Source organism: Oncorhynchus mykiss, chromosome 17, assembly GCF_013265735.2.
Source record: "Oncorhynchus mykiss isolate Arlee chromosome 17, USDA_OmykA_1.1, whole genome shotgun sequence".
Taxonomy (NCBI): domain Eukaryota; kingdom Metazoa; phylum Chordata; class Actinopteri; order Salmoniformes; family Salmonidae; genus Oncorhynchus; species Oncorhynchus mykiss.
In genome coordinates, this window is record NC_048581.1 from 22338557 (window position 1) to 22359949 (window position 21393).

The 21393-nt window shown below is 43.7% G+C and overlaps 1 protein-coding gene across 1 annotated transcript in view; it reads right to left on the reverse strand.

Annotated features, from left to right (window-relative positions):
- LOC110495107 (xylosyltransferase 1) overlaps positions 1–21092 on the reverse strand; it is a 115556-nt gene extending 94464 nt beyond the window's left edge. The window contains exon 1 of the mRNA XM_036949407.1: positions 20659–21092. Coding sequence (XP_036805302.1) covers positions 20659–20946 — 288 coding nt within the window. The 5' untranslated portion in view covers positions 20947–21092. The remainder of the gene's footprint in view (positions 1–20658) is intronic.
- Positions 21093–21393: the final 301 nt, after the last annotated feature.

A 21393-nucleotide genomic window follows, 5' to 3' on the forward strand; every position in this document is an offset into this window, starting at 1 on the left:
ATATCTATGTGTATGTGATCAAGTCTGTATGAATATGTGTAGACATGCAGGGTGAGTAAGTGCGACAGAGAGAGATAATGTGTGTGTGTGTGTGTGTGTGTGTATGTGTGTGTGTGTGTGTGTGCCTTAAATAGGAAACATGTGACATTGAGCTGCACAATCACCAATCCTAATGATCTTCTACCTCCCTCCCTCCGTGCACATCCCTCCATTTTTCACACATTCTAATTTCCGCTCCTCTGGGGCACAATGTCCGTTGGAACGGAACAAAACGTAAAGGAAGAGACTACAGGAGGGGAGAACATAAAAATATCAATAACTACAACTACCATCAACACCACCACCATCACTACCCCTACCATCACCACCATAACTACCCCTACCATCACTACCCCTACCATCACCACCATAACTACAACTACCATCACTACCCCTACCATCACCACCATAACTACCCCTACCATCACTACCCCTACCATCACCACCATAACTACAACTACCATCACCACCATAACTACCCCTACCATCACTACCCCTACCATCACCACCATAACTACCCCTACCATCACTACCCCTACCATCACCACCATAACTACAACTACCATCACTACCCCTACCATCACCACCATAACTACCCCTACCATCACTACCCCTACCATCACCACCATAACTACCCCTACCATCACTACCCCTACCATCACCACCATAACTACCCCTACCATCACTACCCCTACCATCACCACCATAACTACCCCTACCATCACTACCCCTACCATCACCACCATAACTACCCCTACCATCACTACCCCTACCATCACCACCATAACTACCCCTACCATCACTACCCCTACCATCACCACCATAACTACAACTACCATCAACGCCACTACCATCACCACCATAACTACAACTACCATCAACGCCACTACCATCACCACCATAACTACCCCAACCATCACTACCCCTACCATCACCACCATAACTACAACTACCATCAACGCCACTACCATCACCACCATAACTACCCCAACCATCATTACCCCTACCATCACCACCATAACTACCCCTACCATCACCACCATAACTACCCCTACCATCACCACCATAACTACCACTACCATCACGACCCCTACCATCACCACCATAACTACCCCTACCATCACGACCCCTACCATCAACACCATAACTACCCCTACCATCACCACCATAACTACCCCTACCATCACCACCATAACTACCACTACCATCACGACCCCTAACCTTCACCACCATAACTACCCCTACCATCACGACCCCTACCATCAACACCATAACTACCCCTACCATCACTACCCCTACCATCACGACCCCTACCATCACCATCATAACTACCCCTACCATCACCACCATAACTACCCATACCATCACCACCATAACTACCCCTACCATCAAGACCCCTACCATCACCATCATAACTACCCCTACCATCACCACCATAACTACGCCTACCATCACGACCCCTACCATCACCATCATAACTACCCCTCCCATCACCACCATAACTACCCCTACCATCACCACCATAACTACCCCTACCATCACTACCCCTACCATCACCACCATAACTACCCCTACCATCACTACCCCTACCATCACCACCATAACTACCCCTACCATCACTACCCCTACCATCACCACCATAACTACCCCTACCATCACTACCCCTACCATCACCACCATAACTACCCCTACCATCACTACCCCTACCATCACCACCATAACTACAACTACCATCAACGCCACTACCATCACCACCATAACTACAACTACCATCAACGCCACTACCATCACCACCATAACTACCCCAACCATCACTACCCCTACCATCACCACCATAACTACAACTACCATCAACGCCACTACCATCACCACCATAACTACCCCAACCATCATTACCCCTACCATCACCACCATAACTACCCCTACCATCACCACCATAACTACCCCTACCATCACCACCATAACTACCACTACCATCACGACCCCTACCATCACCACCATAACTACCCCTACCATCACAACCCCTACCATCAACACCATAACTACCCCTACCATCACCACCATAACTACCCCTACCATCACCACCATAACTACCACTACCATCACGACCCCTAACCTTCACCACCATAACTACCCCTACCATCACGACCCCTACCATCAACACCATAACTACCCCTACCATCACTACCCCTACCATCACGACCCCTACCATCACCATCATAACTACCCCTACCATCACCACCATAACTACCCATACCATCACCACCATAACTACCCCTACCATCACGACCCCTACCATCACCATCATAACTACCCCTACCATCACCACCATAACTACGCCTACCATCACGACCCCTACCATCACCATCATAACTACCCCTACCATCACCACCATAACTACCCCTACCATCACCATCATAACTACCCCTACCATCACCACCATAACTACCCCTACCATCACCGCCATAACTACCCTACCATCACTACCCCTACCATCACCACCATAACTACCCCTACCATCACCACCATAACTACCCCTACCATCACAACCCCTACCATCACCACCCCTACCATCACCACCATAACTACCCCTACCATCACCACCATAACTACCCCTACCATCACAACCCCTACCATCACCACCATAACTACCCTACCATCACTACCCCTACCATCACCATCATAACTACCCCTACCATCACTACCCCAACCATCACTACCCCTATCATCACCACCATAACTACCCTACCATCAACACCACTACCATCACTACCATAACTACCCTACCATCACTACTCCTACCATCACCACCATAACTACAACTACCATCAACACCACTACCATCACAACCCCTACCATCACCACCATAACTACCCCTACCATCACGACCCCTACCATCAACACCATAACTACCCCTACCATCACTACCCCTACCATCACGACCCCTACCATCACCACCATAACTACCCCTACCATCACTACCCCTACCATCACGACCCCTACCATCACCATCATAACTACCCCTACCAACACCACCATAACTACACCCTACCATCACCACCATAACTACCCCTACCATCACCACCATAACTGCCCCGACCATCACGACCCCTACCATCACCACCATAACTACCCTACCATCACTACCCCTACCATCACCACCATAACTACCCCTACCATCACCACCATAACTACCCCTACCATCACGACCCCTACCATCACCACCATAACTACCCTACCATCACTACCGCAACCATCACTACCCCTATCATCACCACCATAACTACCCTACCATCAACACCACTACCATCACTACCCTACCATCACTACCCCTACCATCACCACCATAACTACCCCTACCATCAACACCACTACCATCAACACCACTAACATCACCACCATAACTACCCCTACCATCAACACCACTACCATCACTACCCCTACCATCAACACCATAACTACAACTACCATCACTACCCCTACCATCAACACCACTACCATCACCACCATAACAACCCCTACCATCACCACCATAACTACCCCTACCATCACTACCCCTACCATCACCACCATAACTACAACTACCATCACCACCATAACTACCCCTACCATCACTACCCCTACCATCACCACCATAACTACAACTACCATCACTACCCCTACCATCACCACCATAACTACCCCTACCATCACTACCATAACTACAACTACCATCAACGCCACTTCCATCACTACCCCTACCATCACCACCATAACTACAACTACCACCAACAGCACTACCCCTACCATCACTACCATCACTACCTCTACCGTCACTACCCCTACCATCCCTACCATAGCTACAACTACCACCGGGGCTAGAGGTTAGAGGGTTAGACTAGTAGAAAGGTTGCAAGATCGAATCCCCGAGCTGACAAGGTACAAATCTGTCGTTCTGCCCCTGAACAAGGCAGTTACCCCACTGTTCCCAGGCCGTCATTGAAAGTAAGAATTTGTTCTTAACTGACTGGCCTAGTTAAATAAAGATTTAAAAAATAAAACCACCATCACTTTCACTACCATCACCACACTGCCATCACCACCAGTACCACTACCATCACTACAACTGCCATCACTACCACCACTGCACACAAACATGCATGCACACACACACACACACCAGATACATGACGATGGTTCACCAACCAGCAGTATAAAATCTGAAAGAAAATTTTGAATTATCATGCGGCTCAATTAGGGATGGAATTTCTGCACAGCAAGAGAGCAGCTCCAATCTCTGCAGACTCATTAAGTTTGATTTAGGAGACTGGAGGACCATCCAATTGCTCAGCCACCATAAAATAATATCTGAGATCCTACTTGAGGAGAAGAAGAGGAAGCAGGAGAAGGGAAGTGAACTACTGGAAAGGAGGGGTAGTAGAAGAGCAGAATGAGATCCTATTTGAGACTGGTGGAGGAGAAGAAACAGGAGGAGGAGAAGAGGAAAGGGGAGAAGAAGAAGGAAGAGAGGAGAGAAGGAAAGGAGAGAAGAAGCAGGAAGAGAGGAGAGAAGGAAAGGAGAGAAGAAGCAGGAAGAGAGGAGAGAAGGAAAGGAGAGAAGAAGCAGGAAGAGAGGAGAGAAGGAAAGGAGAGAAGAAGCAGGAAGAGAGGAGAGAAGGACATGTCCTACCTCGAAGCTTTTCATGTTACCCCGTTAAATTAAATGAAATAATATGAATCACATGCTGCGTAAACAACAGGTGTAGACCAACAGTGAAACGCTTACGGGCCCTTCTCAACAATGCAGAGAGATGTGAGAGATTCCACACCTTTGGTAAAGTTGAATAATAATAATCATTAGTAGATGCTCCTTTAGCTATCCCTGGTGCAACGTTAATAAAAACCTACCCTGACTCTTGCCCTACCTGGGAGATAATACATGTACTATGTCAGTATATTACATTGGGTCAAGGCCATAGACTACTTGCAACAATGAACCTATAAGGGATGGAAGCTGCCTTTAGGCACAGCACAGCCTGTATTCAAAAAGTAGGAAGGCTGATCTAGGATCAGTTTCCTGCAATCAGTAAGAGTAGCTGCTGCTTTCACAACAGCTAATGGGGATCCTAATAAAATACCAACACCAATTATGATCTAAAAGGCTAAACTGATCCTAGATCAGCACTCCTTCTCTGAGAATAATTATGAATACAGGCCCTGATCAGCAACTAGCTGGCCAAGACCTAACCTGAACTATTAGTGGGGCAAAACACAAGACTGGCTTCAAATAAGTGTCTAGGGGACAACTTCATCTGGAAGGTGTGTTTGCCCCATGACTGTGTGTGTGTGTGTGTGTGTGTGTGTGTGTGTGTGTGTGTGTGTCTACACTACTAACTAAATAGCCGTCGAAACCCAAGGGATTTATGGGCGGATTACGCCTGGGATTTGAGTAGACGTCGGATTTACGAAGGGAATGAAAAATATATATATCTTTCCCTTTCTCGCTCCACTTTTCTTCTGCCTCTCGTGTTACACCGCTCTCACTGTCTTAAATCACTGATACAGACAACACCACTGCAGTAACACACACACATTCAGCTCCAGTGACGAGAGAAGAACGAGAGAAGGAGAAAAAGGAAAAGCGAGGGAGCGGAGCAAAGAGACAGTCTGCAATTACTGGCCTCTTGCTCCGTGGGCTGGAAGGACATAAGGCTCGTTCTGACAGGCCCAGCCGCCCGTATCTCTGCCCAGTGCTAATGTGTCATCCTCCCGTCTTCATCTTCTTCTCTTCCTTTTATTCCTCCCTTCCTCCCTTCATGAAGACCAGAGTCTTATTAGGATACGAGAATACAAGGGATTACTGCAGTGAGAAGAGAGGAGATAGCGAGGGAATGATTTTGAGTCGCACACAATGTCATTATGCAGTGTGTGTGTGGTGTGTGTGACTTATTATCTGTGTACTACTGGGCCTAATGCGACTGCATTGTTGAGATTTCCTCAGAGAGTAGGGGTAACCTAGTGTGTTTGATATGGGAGAGATTTCCCCAGAGAGTAGGGTTAACCTAGTGTGTTTGATGTGGGTGAGATTTCCCCAGAGAGTAGGGGTAACCTAGTGTGTTTGATATGGGTGAGATTTCCCCAGAGAGTAGGGGTAACCTAGTGTGTTTGATATGGGTGAGATTTCCCCAGAGAGTAGGGGTAACCTAGTGTGTTTGAGATGGGTGAGATTTCCCCAGAGAGTAGGGCTAACCTAGTGTGTTTGATATATGTCGGAAATTTACCTAAATACATTTAAACTCAGTTATTCACAATTCCTGACATTTAATCCCCCGTAAAATTGCCCTGTTTTAGGTCAGTTAGGATAACTACCTTGCAGTGTGGGGATTGGGGAATACATGGACACAAAAGGAAAGATTGCATGTGACTACAATTTATCGGAGGTGAATGTGTAGTTTTTCAACATTGTTTACACCTTACTAACAACACGAGGAGGTTAGGGAAACCGGTTTGGATTGAAACAGCTTGCGTTTTGAATCATCTAGGAATGCAAATATTACCTCACATATTTTCTGGCCCATTGTAACATAAAAATGATGTGTGTTTGATTTCTTACAGTATACAAAATGGTCATAGAAACCAACATTCATATACTGTTTACAGTATGTTTACTGTTTACAGTAGCTGGAATGGGGATTAGAACATTCATATACAGTAGTCTGTTTACAGTAGCTGGTATGAGGATTGGAATGTTTATATACAGTAGTATGTTTCCAGAAACTGGTATGGGGATTAGAACATTAATCTACAGTAGCCTGTTTACAGTAGCTGGTATGGGGATTAGAACATAAAACTACAGTAGCCTGTTTACAGTAGCCAATTTACAGTAGCTGGTATGGGGATTAGAACATTAATCTACAGTAGCCTGTTTACAGTAGCCTGTTTACAGTAGCTGGTATGGGGATTAGAACATTAATCTACAGTAGCCTGTTTACAGTAGCCAGTTTACAGTTGCTGGTATGGGGATTGGAACGTAATGTGATGCCAAAATATCTATTTAAAAGGGTAATGTGAGCGGTGATCAGCCTAATCAGTCGTCCATATGGCCAGGGTCTCATTCCCTCCTTCCCTCTCTACCCCCTCTCTCCAAAGGGGTGATCTCTGCTCTGAAATGGCAACACAAACCCCTAGTCTTGCTCCGTCTGGGTTGTGTTCAGTTGGGAGAAACGTTTTGAAATGGGGAGGCACTAGAGACGTAGGATCTTCATTTGAGATAGTTTGCTACAGTTTGCTACAGAAAAGAATCCTGCAGCAACAGGAAATGTGAATTATTATGTGGATTCAAATTAAATGGACAATTTTGCAGGGGTTCATACATTTTTCAATAGGGCAAATCAAGACTGACATTTTAAAGTGGAAATCCCAAACTTTAGAAGCCTTTTTAAACCTTGAATACACTACCGTGCAGGAAAACTCTCAGCGACATCTGCACCTAAACCTGTCCAATAGGAATCCCTTATTTACATTTTACATTTATTCATAAAAATAATAAAAACATTTAGCCCTACTGACGCTGGCCTGACTAGGAATACAAACATGTTGGGGGAGGGGGCCTGTTCATCTAGTCATCTAGATGAACTACTTTACCAGAGCCTGGTCCCCCCCCCCCTCATCTGAGGCTGTAGCTACTCTAAACCTCTTACCTATGGGATCATTGGCATCACATTATATGGCTTTACTGTTCTGGATGATGTGATATTTACGTATTGTAAGAAACCTGGCCACCTGGAACAGTGATGGGGGATGGGGAGAGTGTGTGTGTGTGTGTGTGTGTGTGTGTGTGTGTGTGTGTGTGTGTGTTACAAATCCAACCCGTCTGAAACGGTAGTAGGATCGTGACATCGTCTGGGAATCGTCAGAAGCCGATGTGTTGGGTAACTGTGCTGGTTGGAGACAGGGAGTGTGTGTGACCGGGGAGTGTGTTTTTATAACACTAATGGCCTATAATGGCTGGTATATGGCCTTAAACAGAAGGACATTATCATCCATGTGTGGAGAAGGCAAAGTAGAAACTGCCGAGACACAGTGGTTTGTTTCATAGGACCTACGAGGCATACAAAGTATCAAACACACACACACCCCCGATCCACCCACACACACACACACTCCCCCGATCCACCCACACACACACTCTGACTGCCCCCGTGTTAGCCTCACAGTGAGGGGGGCTGTGTGGGGGTTCTCAGAGTGGGTTGTTCTACTGCTGTGCTTCACATTAAGGGTTCCTGCTGGAGAACAGTGGGTAAGCGGACGCTGACTGTGTGTGTGAAGATTGTGTGTGTGTGTGCGCTTGTGTGTGTGGATGCTGACTGTGTGTGAGATCGCAATGCTTTTGAGAACCAGACAGGCAACCTCAGGCCAATACTCAGGCAACCTATTATGGAATATCACTGTCTTATCTCTGACTCATCAGAGACAGGGGGTACCTGATCCTAGATCAGCACTCCTCATCTGCTGTCAGAGTATGAAGCGCTCGGAAAAGGACTGCTGCTTTAGGATCAGGTTTGCCTTTTAGATCCTGATCAATAAGATGAAATATATCATCAATACAATATTTATATATTTCTTAATTCCATTATTTGACTTTAGAGATTTGTGTGTATTGTTGTGAATTGTTAAGACACTACTGCACTGTTGAAGCTACTGTAGGAACACAAGCATTTCTCTACACCCGCAGTAACACCTGCTAAATATGTGTATGTGACCAATAGCATTTGATTTGACTTACATGGACCAACCAGGTCCCCCGTGATACAAGTCGGTATTTCACGTCCATCCATGTCTGAGGACGTCGAGAGATGAGGTGGAAACCGACCGACAAGTAGTTGTGGACAGGGTGGGCGGACGGGTGTAAGCCTTTAATTCCAAACGTTGCAAGTTCAAATCCAGCGGCAGAACAGTGTTTTTGATATTATCGTTTTAAGCCAATCCCAAACCTTAACCCTAACCGTTACCAGTCAGAGTTAATACCGAACCTTAAGAATTTGGAGGTTGCCTAAACTTAACCTTAAACACTTCAAAATGTGACGTTTGGCACAACTTCAAAATGTGACGTTTGGGAAACATGGATGGACGTCTAATTCTGACGTGAGACTGTGAGAGCTGGTTGACGTGGACAGGGGGGACCTGATCCCAGATCAGCACTCTTCATATGGTTTCAGAGTATGGCGCACAGACCCATACAATCGGGGCCCATTACATGGACTTTGGAAAAGTCACAGGGGTCCTACAGAGAGACAGTGGTGCCTCTGTTCTGCCTGTCTGGAATGACATTAGGTCCTCGCCAGGGAAGCCCACATTTAGCACCTGAGCTAGAAGTAGCATTTAGCAAGGAGCTGCTAGCTTGGTCTGTGACAGCACAGCGGGGTTAACAGTAGGACAAAATGGTGGATGTTTTGACTGTGCTGCTATGGATACCTGTAGATATACTGCCTGTACAGATCGTGCTTCTTCATTCCACATCCACAGACACGATAGAGGGGAATGGTTTGTCCTTGCAGGTGTTTGTTAAAGAGAATGTGCTGTGTATATCTATGTATAGCTATATCTAAGCCTCATGTAACATCACAGATGTGAGGCTCCAATCAATCCACCTCTTCAAATCAAAGTGAGTGGTTTTCCTTGGATCTAGCATATGTTTTTGGCAGGGTGAGGTTGATCTATAAATATAGCAAGATGGAACCATAAAGTTGAGTGGGCTATCTACTTAAAGTGATAGTTCACCCAAATTAAAATGTTACATATTTGTTTCCGTACCTTGAAAGCAGTCCATAGACAAGGACAGACTGCTCTTGTGTTGTTAAACTATAAAGCAACAACTAATATTAGCTTGTAATTTGGGTGAACTATCCCTTTAAGTAGATGGACCGGACACGTTTTCCCTTCCCTTGTCATTGATGCAACCACATATGGGATTGCCTTTGATGATGTAATATTTGAAAAGGGAAAGGGGGGATTTTAAATCTTCATGACTGTGGTTTCTAAAGCCTGTAATCATCTGCAGTGTTCAAAGCCTAATAACTCAAAATAACACTTTTTCCCCCTCCATCCGTCTTTTTTTCCTACTGCTAATTTGAAAGCCAACTACAGTGCAAAGTGAATGCCGCTGAGTTAGTTTAAATGTAGTGAAAGAAGATATCAGTTGGGAGAAATAGAAAAAAATACGCTTTGAAAAAGGCTATTAAAAAGAAATCCAAATGGTTTTAGATCAATTCCAATAACAACCATTACTTTCTGGGCGTGATTGTGACGCACCCTTTCTGTAGTTAAGTCCTAGCACACTTAAGGCCCTATTTCTGTGTGCCACGCTCCTTTCTTCTCTTCTCTCTCTCTCTCTTTCTCACTGTCTCTGTCTCACGTGCGCACACACACACACACACACACGGAGACACTGTCTCTGTGACTGCATCATCACAGGGTGATGTAAACACCCACTCAGTCCCAGCCATGAGTAGAGTAGCACTGCTGAAAGTAGGGCATCAGCCACTCACTCTGTGTGTGTGTGTGTGTGTGTGTGTGTGTGTGTGTGTGTGTGTGTGTGTGTGTGTGTGTGTGTGTGTGTGTGTGTGTGTGTGTGTGTGTGTGTGTGTGTGTGTGTGTGTGTGTGTGTGTGTTTTCAAATAAAGTATTTAAAATGTGTGAGCCAGCATGGTGATCAGGACAGGAGTGGCATGATTGAAACAGCGTGAGTGGTGGAGCAAGAAGGCAGCAGGAGGAGAGATGATGGAGAGAGTTGAAAGAGAGAGAGAGAGAGAGAGAGAGAGAGAGAGAGAGAGAGAGAGAGAGAGGGTTAAGAGAGAGAAGATAAGAGAGAAGGTTAAGAGAGAGATAGTTAAGAGAGTTGAGAGAGTTAAGAGAGAGAGAGAGGGGGGGGGGGGGGGATAGACTAACTGATACAATAGCAAAGGCATCACAGACTCAACAAAGCTCTCGAATGAAAGACAGATGCAGTAATAATATTGAAATACAGTTTAAAATCCTAACTGTTGCTGGAGCCAGAGAGACCTTGGTCCCAAAAACATGAATGTCTTTATAAAGGGGAAAATTGGGACAGGTTTTATGGTTGTCCATTGGACACCATTATCTTACTTTTACCATCATAATATTAGATTGACTACGATTTGTTTTGTTTTACTGCTCTCAAAGGGACAGGGAAGGCAAGACATGATGACACTAAGATATGCCATATTATCGGGACGTCATGTAAGGAAACAGTTATTGAACATATAAATATTCAACAGACTTGGAACAGAATATTCACATGCCTTGGTGATATCTGTCATCAGATGTGCCGTTGCCATGTCAACAGATGGTTAAAACAATGGAACATTTATTTTCACTTCTGGTGGTGAAAATGACTTGATGGATCTGCTGTGAAGAAACCACGTGTGATTAACTATGTGTGTGTATGTGTGTGTGTGTGTGTGTGTGTGTATAGTACATGTCCCCATGTGTTTCTGTATATGTATGTGTATGTATGTATGTATGTATGTGTGTGTGTGTGTGTGTGTGTGTGTGTGTGTGTGTGTGTGTGTGTGTGTGTGTGTGTATGCATGCCTGCTTCAATGTGTGTGTGTATAGTACATGTCCCCATGTGTTTGTGTGTATGTATGTGTATGTATCTGTTTGCGTGTGTGTGTGTGTGTGTGTGTGTGTGTGTGTGTGTGTGTGTGTGTGTGTGTGTGTGTGTGTGTGTGTGTCGCCATGAAAGCGATGTCCGCAGCAGGGGGAAACGGATGTTACAGTTACTAAGCCCAGAAACACTTTACAACACGTGTAGGACCTGGAAAACACACTGTGGCTGGGAGGCATGACGGTCGGCATCCGTCTAGTAGCCCCCCAGATGGCAAGAAAAACACATGTATGATTAGGAGTTTAACGGAGAGGGGAACAAGGGCTCATTAAGGTTCCTGCCTTTCTTCGTGGATAAACCAACTAGGCTCGTAATTTAACAATTGTATTGGTATTTACAGATGACATACGAGTTTGTTATTAAGGCACATTAAAGTTCACGTTCCAGAAGACATTTCTGCCCAAAAAATGTATGTTGACATTCAAATGCCTGTCCCTGGAAGTAGTGATGTGTGACAACCGCCTAGCTTCCTGAAACGAGTTGCATTTAATAAGTAATTCACAGACGCACACAAACAACGACGACATCTCCTCTGCCCAGACCAGCATGCTCACACCCCCATCCCTAGTCCCTGCATTACTGTTTGGGACCACCTTATATTGTCCCAATTCGTTTTTTCACTCAGTCGCCCATGCTATCTCAATATTTCAATAATAAATCATTAGATTTTTTACAATGATTGTGATGCTAGTTGGGAGGAAAGTTGTTCTCTAGCAATCTGTCAAAGGTAAACATGCAGGGCCTCCCGGCTGGCGCAGTGGTTAAGGGTGCTGTACTGCGAGACTCTGGGTTCGCGCCCAGGCTCTGTCGTAACGGGCCGCAGACGCATGCAGGTACGTACGCACTAAAGGCAAATGGCCACAACATCCAAGGTTAAATCCTATGGTATCAAACGTACACCAGTTTCTCCTGATGCATGCTAGGCATCATCTTTCCTTTCAATTAGTTTGACCTGGAAACACCTACTGATAACAACACCTGTCACTCTGGGTGATTATTCTACATCTAATATTATCATGACGAGGCTTGTAGAACTTCTCCTCAGAGGTCAATTCTATCCTCGTCAAGGCGCCTGGCTACATCTATTCCCATCTCTCACACACACACACACACACAATGTGCAGCAGCAGCAGTTAGTTCATGTATATTATCCTAGGCGCAACAGATATAGACCCTGACGAACCATCACACAGAACAACCAGCAAAAGAGAAGGGCATAGGCAATCTGACAAACAGGCCAATCCGGCATTTTACCTGGCAACCGGAAGGCATTGTAGCGCACATTATCTGGCAACCGCAAGGCATCGTCGATGAAGCATAAGTACCATGCTCTCCACGTTACATTGAAAAGGTCACAGGATCTGTTGTGCCAGTGATAATGGTAAACGCTTCTTGAGGAATACCTGCATGTGTCCCAAATGGCACCCTATTCCCTATATAGTGCACTACAGGACATACAGTTGAAGTCAGAAGTTTACATGCACTTAAGCCAAATACATTTAAACTCAGTTTTTCACAATTCCTGACATTTAATCCTAGTTGAAATTCTGTGTCTTAGGATCACCACTTTATTTTAAGAATGTGAAATGTCAGAATAATAGTAGAGAATTATTTATTTCAGCTTTTATTTATTTCATCACATTCCCAGTGAGTCTGAAGTTTACATACACTCAATAAGTATTTGGTAGCATTGCCTTTAAATTGTTTAACTTGGGTCAAACGTTTTGGGTAGCCTTCCACAAACTTCCCACAATAAATTGGGTGAATTTTGGCCCTTTCCTCCTGACAGAGCTGGTGTAACTGAGTCAGGTTTGTAGGCCTCCTTGCTCACACACGCTTTTTCAGTCCTGCCCACAAATGTTCTATAGGATTGAGGTCAGGGCTTTGTGACCAAGCTTTAACTTCCTGACTGATTTCTTGAGATTTTGCTTCAATATATCCACATAATTTTCCATCCTCATGATGCCATCTATTTTGTGAAGTGCACCAGTCCCCCCTGCAGCAAAGCACCCCCACAACATGATGCTGCCAAAAGTACGATATTTGTCCCCATGTGCAGTTGCAAACTGTAGTCTGGCTTTTTGATGGCGGTTTTGGAGCATTGGCTTATTCCTTGCAGAGCATCCTTTCAGGTTGATGTCGAAACAGGACTCGTTTTACTGTGGATATAGATACTTTTGTACCTGTTTCCTCCAGCATCTTCACAAGGTCCTTTGCTGTTGTTCTGGGATTGATTTGCACTTTTTGCACCAAAGTACGTTCCTCTCTAGGAGACAGAACGCGTCTCCTTCCTAAGCGGTATGACGGCTGCGTGGTCCCATGGTGTTTATACTTGCGTACTGTTGTTTGTACAGATGAACGTGGTACATTCAGATGTTTGGAAATTGCTCCCAAGGATGAACCAGACTTGTAGAGGTCTATATTTTCTTTTCTGAGGTCTTGGCTGATTTCTTTAGATTTTCCCATGATGTCAAGAAAAGAGGCACTGAGTTTGAAGGTAGGCTTTGAAATACATCCACATGTACACCTCCAATTGACTGAAATTGTCAATTAGCCTATCAGAAGCTTCTAAAGCCATGACATCATTTTCTGGAATTTTCCAAGATGTTTAAAGGCACAGTCAACTTTTTTTCTTTTTGTTTTTGTTTTTTGGAGGGTGGATCAGCTTAATATTGTGGAAAGAATGTTGCTTCCAATGTCATTGTCTGCATCATTTCCAATCCCCCATATTTTTTGGGTAAATATATATATCCATACACGCATGAATACATATACACATATATACATACACATACCTATATAGACATACATACTTTTTTAAAGAATATACCTTTATTATTATTCCCCGCAAACCCTTCCGCCGATCCCCCAATTGGAGTAAACTAATAAACACTTCTGCTTCTACCTTCAATCCATACATCTTATACATACTCTACAGACAGTCTACTTTACAATAGTTCTCTCTTGTTTGTTCTTAGTCCTTCCTCTATTTCTGTTTGTAACTGTGCTATTTCACAAACGCTCCGAACCTATATACATTATAGATCCCTTATAGATCCCTTATGCCCTACATTGTTTATCTTGTTATTAGTCCCACCCTTCAGCTCCACTCAACCCCTCCCATCTGTCTCTCAACATCATCCACTTCGGATTTCTACTTGCCATATATTTTTCAACTGTGCTGTGATGCTTCACAAAATAATTGAACCTTCCTATTCTCATAGCTTCTACAGATTGTAAATTAAAAATATTTTTTTTTGCTAAAATAATTATTATATTATTGATTGACTATGGCTTTTCAAATCACCCAGTATTGCTGTCTGCAGCGTTAGTTCCAGGCAAATGTTGTAATTCTTCAGCCATTCCTGGACCTGTGACCAAAAATGAGCTACATATGGACAGTACCAAAATAAATGATCTAATGACTCTGCCTCCTCACAGCAGAATCTGCAGAGCTGGGAAGATTGTATCCCCTATATATATATATATATATAACATTCTATTAGTTGCAAGAATGTTGTATAGTAATTTCTATTGAAAAATTTGAAGTTTTGAATCCGGCGTTGTTTTGCGTATCAATTCATAAACCATGTGCCATGGAATGGGTACATCGAAAATCTCTTCCCAATTATTTTGCAATTTATATGGCACAGCTGTCAGTTTTTTGGTCCTTAAATTAACTTGGTACATGATTTTATTTATCACACTTTTCTTTAACCATTTATGTTCTTTAATACAGGGCCGACAGACAAGTTCCTTACTTTTTTCCCCTTCTACTTGCCTCTTCCATTTTTGTGGTAATGCTGCAATTAATTGGTTGTAATTTTGGGTAGAGCAGACATTTGTCTGTGTTAGCTGCATGTGTGACATAACTCCACCAGTCCTATTTATTATATCATTCACTAAATGTATACCTTTTTTAAAAATGTCTTCGATAGATATATATTGTTTTAATCAATTAGTATATTTGAATTTAACCACAATATTTGTTGTACTATTTGTTCCGTCCTTTCAATTGCAACCAACTTTCTAAGGCTTGTTTAAAAAATAAAGATATTTTGGAGATTATTTCCTTTTCAAATAACTGAAAGTGAGCAGGTGTAATCTGAATAAAGGGGAAAAGGCCCTTCCTTAATATAGGATGAGACATTCGTACCAATTGACTAGAGAACCAGTTTGGATTTAAGTATAACTTTTGTATGGCACAGTCAACTTAGTGTATGTAAACTTCTGACCCACTGGAATTGTGATACAGTGAATTATAAGTGAAATAATCTGTCTGTAAACAATTTTTGGAAAAATGACTTGTGTCATGCACAAAGTAGATGTCCTAACTGACTTGCCAAAACTATAGTTTGTTAACAACTCATTTATGGAGTGGTTGAAAATTAGTTTTAATGACCCCAACCTAAGCGTATGTACAGTGCCTTGCGAAAGTATTCGGCCCCCTTGAACTTTGCGACCTTTTGCCACATTTCAGGCTTCAAACATAAAGATATAAAACTGTATTTTTTGTGAAGAATCAACAACAAGTGGGACACAATCATGAAGTGGAACGACATTTATTGGATATTTCAAACTTTTTTAACAAATCAAAAACTGAAAAATTGGGCGTGCAAAATTATTCAGCCCCTTTACTTTCAGTGCAGCAAACTCTCTCCAGAAGTTCAGTGAGGATCTCTGAATGATCCAATGTTGACCTAAATGACTAATGATGATAAATACAATCCACCTGTGTGTAATCAAGTCTCCGTATAAATGCACCTGCACTGTGATAGTCTCAGAGGTCTGTTAAAAGCGCAGAGAGCATCATGAAGAACAAGGAACACACCAGGCAGGTCCGAGATACTGTTGTGAAGAAGTTTAAAGCCGGATTTGGATACAAAAAGATTTCCCAAGCTTTAAACATCCCAAGGAGCACTGTGCAAGCGATAATATTGAAATGGAAGGAGTATCAGACCACTGCAAATCTACCAAGACCTGGCCGTCCCTCTAAACTTTCAGCTCATTCAAGGAGAAGACTGATCAGAGATGCAGCCAAGAGGCCCATGATCACTCTAGATGAACTGCAGAGATCTACAGCTGAGGTGGGAAACTCTGTCCATAAGACAACAATCAGTCGTATATTGCACAAATCTGGCCTTTATGGAAGAGTGGCAAGAAGAAAGCCATTTCTTAAAGATATCCATAAAAAGTGTTGTTTAAAGTTTGCAACAAGCCACCTGGGAGACACACCAAACATGTGGAAGAAGGTGCTCTGGTCAGATGAACTTTTTGGCAACAATGCAAAACGTTATGTTTGGCATAAAAGCAACACAGCTCATCACCCTGAACACACCATCCCCACTGTCAAACATGGTGGTGGCAGCATCATGGTTTGGGCCTGCTTTTCTTCAGCAGGGACAGGGAAGATGGTTAAAATTGATGGGAAGATGGATGGAGCCAAATACAGGACCATTCTGGAAGAAAATCTGATGGAGTCTGCAAAAGACCTGAGACTGGGATGGAGATTTGTCTTCCAACAAGACAATGATCCAAAACATAAAGCAAAATCTACAATGGAATGGTTCAAAAATAAACATATCCAGGTGTTAGAATGGCCAAGTCAAAGTCCAGACCTGAATCCAATCGAGAATCTGTGGAAAGAACTGAAAACTGCTGTTCACAAATGCTCTCCATCCAATCTCACTGAGCTCGAGCTGTTTTGCAAGGAGGAATGGGGAAAAATGTCAGTCTTTCGATGTGCAAAACTGATAGAGACATACCCCAAGCGACTTACAGCTGTAATCGCAGCAAAAGGTGGCGCTACAAAGTATTAACTTAAGGGGGCTGAATAATTTTGCACGCCCAATTTTTCAGTTTTTGATTTGTTAAAAAAGTTTGAAATATCCAATAAATGTCGTTCCACTTCATGATTGTGTCCCACTTGTTGTTGATTCTTCACAAAAAAATACAGTTTTATATCTTTATGTTTGAAGCCTGAAATGTGGCAAAAGGTCGCAAAGTTCAAGGGGGCCGAATACTTTCGCATGGCACTGTACATTTCCCACGTCAACTGTATGTGCCCTGGACAAAAGTAGTGACCTATATAGGGAATATGGTGCAACTTGGGATCGCAGCCACAATTGTCTTGGCGTGAATGTGTTTTGACACACATCTTCCCGTCGCCCAGTCACAATTGATTCTGTGTGTCAGAACTCAAGAACTATTTAGCTAATTCAGCCACGCTACTGGACAGGAACAATGATAAAAACCCTTCCTGGTCTGTTAGTGTGTCTCTCAGACTGATGCTGTTATAGCGAACACACACACACCCAGGGCCGTGCACAGACCTTTCAGGGGGCAGGTACTCAGAACGTACCAAATGCCTCTGCAGGGGACCATTTTAACAGTTTTGGAGCATAGGCCTGTTTATTCCTGCAACAACACACCCACTCATCATCTTTAGAAATTCTAGGCAAGCTAGTTAAAGTGAATCCTAAAGACAGAGATGATTGACATCGGGAAAAGAGGGCGGGCTATCAGCTGATCACTGATGTTAGTGATTGATGTAAATCTGCTAGTCAGCTAGCTTCATTTATTTTACTGACTGTAATTGACCACTATGTCTTTCTGTCTCTCTCTGCTGTGTATCAGCCGACCAGACTGAATATTGATGATGATGTAAGCTAAATCAAGTGTTAATAAAATAATTGTACTTTTTTTTATTTAACCTCTATTTAACTAGGCAAGTCAGTTAAAAACATATTCTTATTTACAATGACGGCCTACCAGGGAACAGCGGGTTAACTGAGTTGTTCAGTGGCAGAGCGACAGATTTGTACCTTGTCAGCTCGGGGATTCAATCCAACAACCTTTCGGTTTTTGGCCCAACACTCTAACCACTAGGCTACCTGCCGCCCCAAAATATGCTGCTGTGGCAGTAGTGTTGATATTTAAACTAGGTAGCTAGCTACAGACACTCGACAGGTGACCGCATATCTCAAGCCAAGCATGTTTGGATACTGGGAGCGTGCAATCTCCGTACAGGACAGACTGGGAAAAATGTGCAACAGGGCGTGAGAGCTCCGTACAGGGTGAACCTGACACCACGGCACCTTGGGGGCAGTGGCTTCCGAACAACAATGACCAAAAATACATATATACAGTAATTTTGGGGGAAATTATACCACCACCCAAAACGGCTCTTTGAAGACTGGAAGGGGCTTGTCTTCTGAACAGGTAGAGCCCTATATGTGCACTGCAAACACACACAAACACACTCCTAGCAGGTCTGTCTTGACATCTTCATCACGTTTCTGTCCTTGGAATGACTTACCATACATTATGTTGTTGTTGTGTAGCCTGAGGGCAAACACACAGACACACACAAACACACACACACACACACACACACACACACACACACACACACACACACACACACACACACACACACACACACACACACACACACACCGAGAGAGAGAGTTGATGGATAGACTGAGTCACAGCTCCCACCACCCGTAGGAGATAGATGAGAGTGTAGAGAGATGCTATATGAGGACTGAGGAACCTACACTACTGTAGTCTACAGCACATCTCCCATAACAACCATATCAAAGCTACTGTATCCATAGTGACGGGATTATACAGCCCAAACAATGTGATGCAAGGTTTTCCAAATATTGGAACAGCAAAATAGGCTACAACACACCATATATTTTAACAAAAAAAAAAACACAGTCCAGATATCATATTGCTTATATTATTGTGGTAATAATATAATATCCATATTAGTGCCATGGAATTAAATGATTTGGAGACTGCATATCTCTTGACAAAATCAGTCAAAGATTGATTGATTAACAACCGAACAGATGTCAACCTGTAGGCTACTGTAATTTAATTAAGCATAATTTATCCATTTGCCCCTCCAGTGTTTGCTAATACTACGACTATTTCAACAAACAGACCAGTGATCATCTGGGATCCCGGAGCGTGTGGATTTAAACTAAGGCTGTATAGGTAGTGTGGTAGCAATGTTTCAACTTGATTTGGTCTCAATTTGGTGCTGAACTAATGTAGAATGGCGTTCATAATGATCCAAAAGTGTAGGTTATTTGCACAATTTATTGGTTAGAGCCAATAGTTCGCATGTATATGTTTACATTTCTCATTTCCCTCTAATGTAGCGTTTGCATAAACGATATGTGGCTACTCCGATCACCACGCAGTCATTTCCCTGTGGTATTTTCACATGAACTAGTCCATTAAGCGGTTTTGCATTGATACACAATTAGCAAATTATGCGTTTCAAATGGCCATTACACAGTCGTGTGTGTCGCTGAAATTGTTATCTGTAAGGGCAAATAATAATTTCTGACCTATAACAAGCAGTTAGAAGTAAGCAGCCCGGGGCATCGATTTACGCATCTGAAATTACTTTATAGAGTATTTGCTGTGATTAAATATTGCTTGGATTATACCGTTTTGGGTTCAAATTCACACCCAGTGGATTTAAAAAATATATATATTTACAGTAGGCTACACAACGAATGGATTTGAAGGACACCCAATGTGGCATCGTTCAGTTGTCATTCTGTTCCTCTTCATAATGTTTTGGATTTGGAAACATTCCTACAACATCGGACATCTGTCACTCTTTGCGCGGGAGGCTGGGACGCTAGCGACGTCGATGTAACATGTCAGAGTAGCACATCTCCATTTAAAAGGATCTCAATTTGAAAATGAATACAGCCGCCAGAGGTGGTTCGGTTAATTCATTTGAGCGTCTGTGCCCATCCAGTCTACCAAAGCGCCAGGCATAGATAGGTAGACAGGAACAATCATTCAAGCAGCGGTTGTAGCCCATGCAGTCTTCGGCTATGTCTTTATCAGACACTTAAAATGGGCCGTAGGTAAAATGGATATAATAGCTACGTGTAACAGCAGTAGCGCCACAGTCTTACCGGCTGCTGTATGTGACGAACCGTTCCTTTCCCTTGTGGAGGATGGTGCTGTAGCTGAACCTCGCGCTTCATATACTCGCTGCTGCCTTTGTAGCCACCGCCGCCGACCCGGTCTCTCTTCTCCCTCATGTTCGACGCGCCACCGCCGCCGTTTTCCCGTTCTTCCCCGGAATCGAGGCTACTGAAGTTCCACACTATCAGCGTCTGGACCAGCAGCACGGTGAGAGCCGCTATCAAGGCGGAACGCGAGCGGCGGGCCAACCTGCGAGCGCACGAGCCGCCAACCATCTTCACTCTTTGACTGCTAGGACTCGAGAGGAGAAGGTCGGCTAGCCTGCCTCTGCGTAGCGCGACAGACAGCAGGAGCGGAGAGACCACGGGAGTTTTGTTTTTTTTAGATCTTGCTCACGATGGCTAGGAGGAGCATCGAGGAGAGGAGGCAGCACAGAGCCATCGTGTGGTTGAAAGACGTTACGCGCGAGCTCAGGATGTTCACCGAATGTTCTGAGTCACAGCGACGGTAAATTAGAGTCCCCCGTCTGGAATTCTTGTATAAAATACCTCGGCACGAAGCACGTGGGTTATCACCTCACACATGTACGTGATACCCATCCACGACATTTAATGATTAAACAAACAAAAAAATGATATTTTTGGAAACGTTGATGTGGGTGAACACAATGTACCGTTGAACAATATCAGTACCATGGACAGTGCTCTCAGAAAATGTGTATC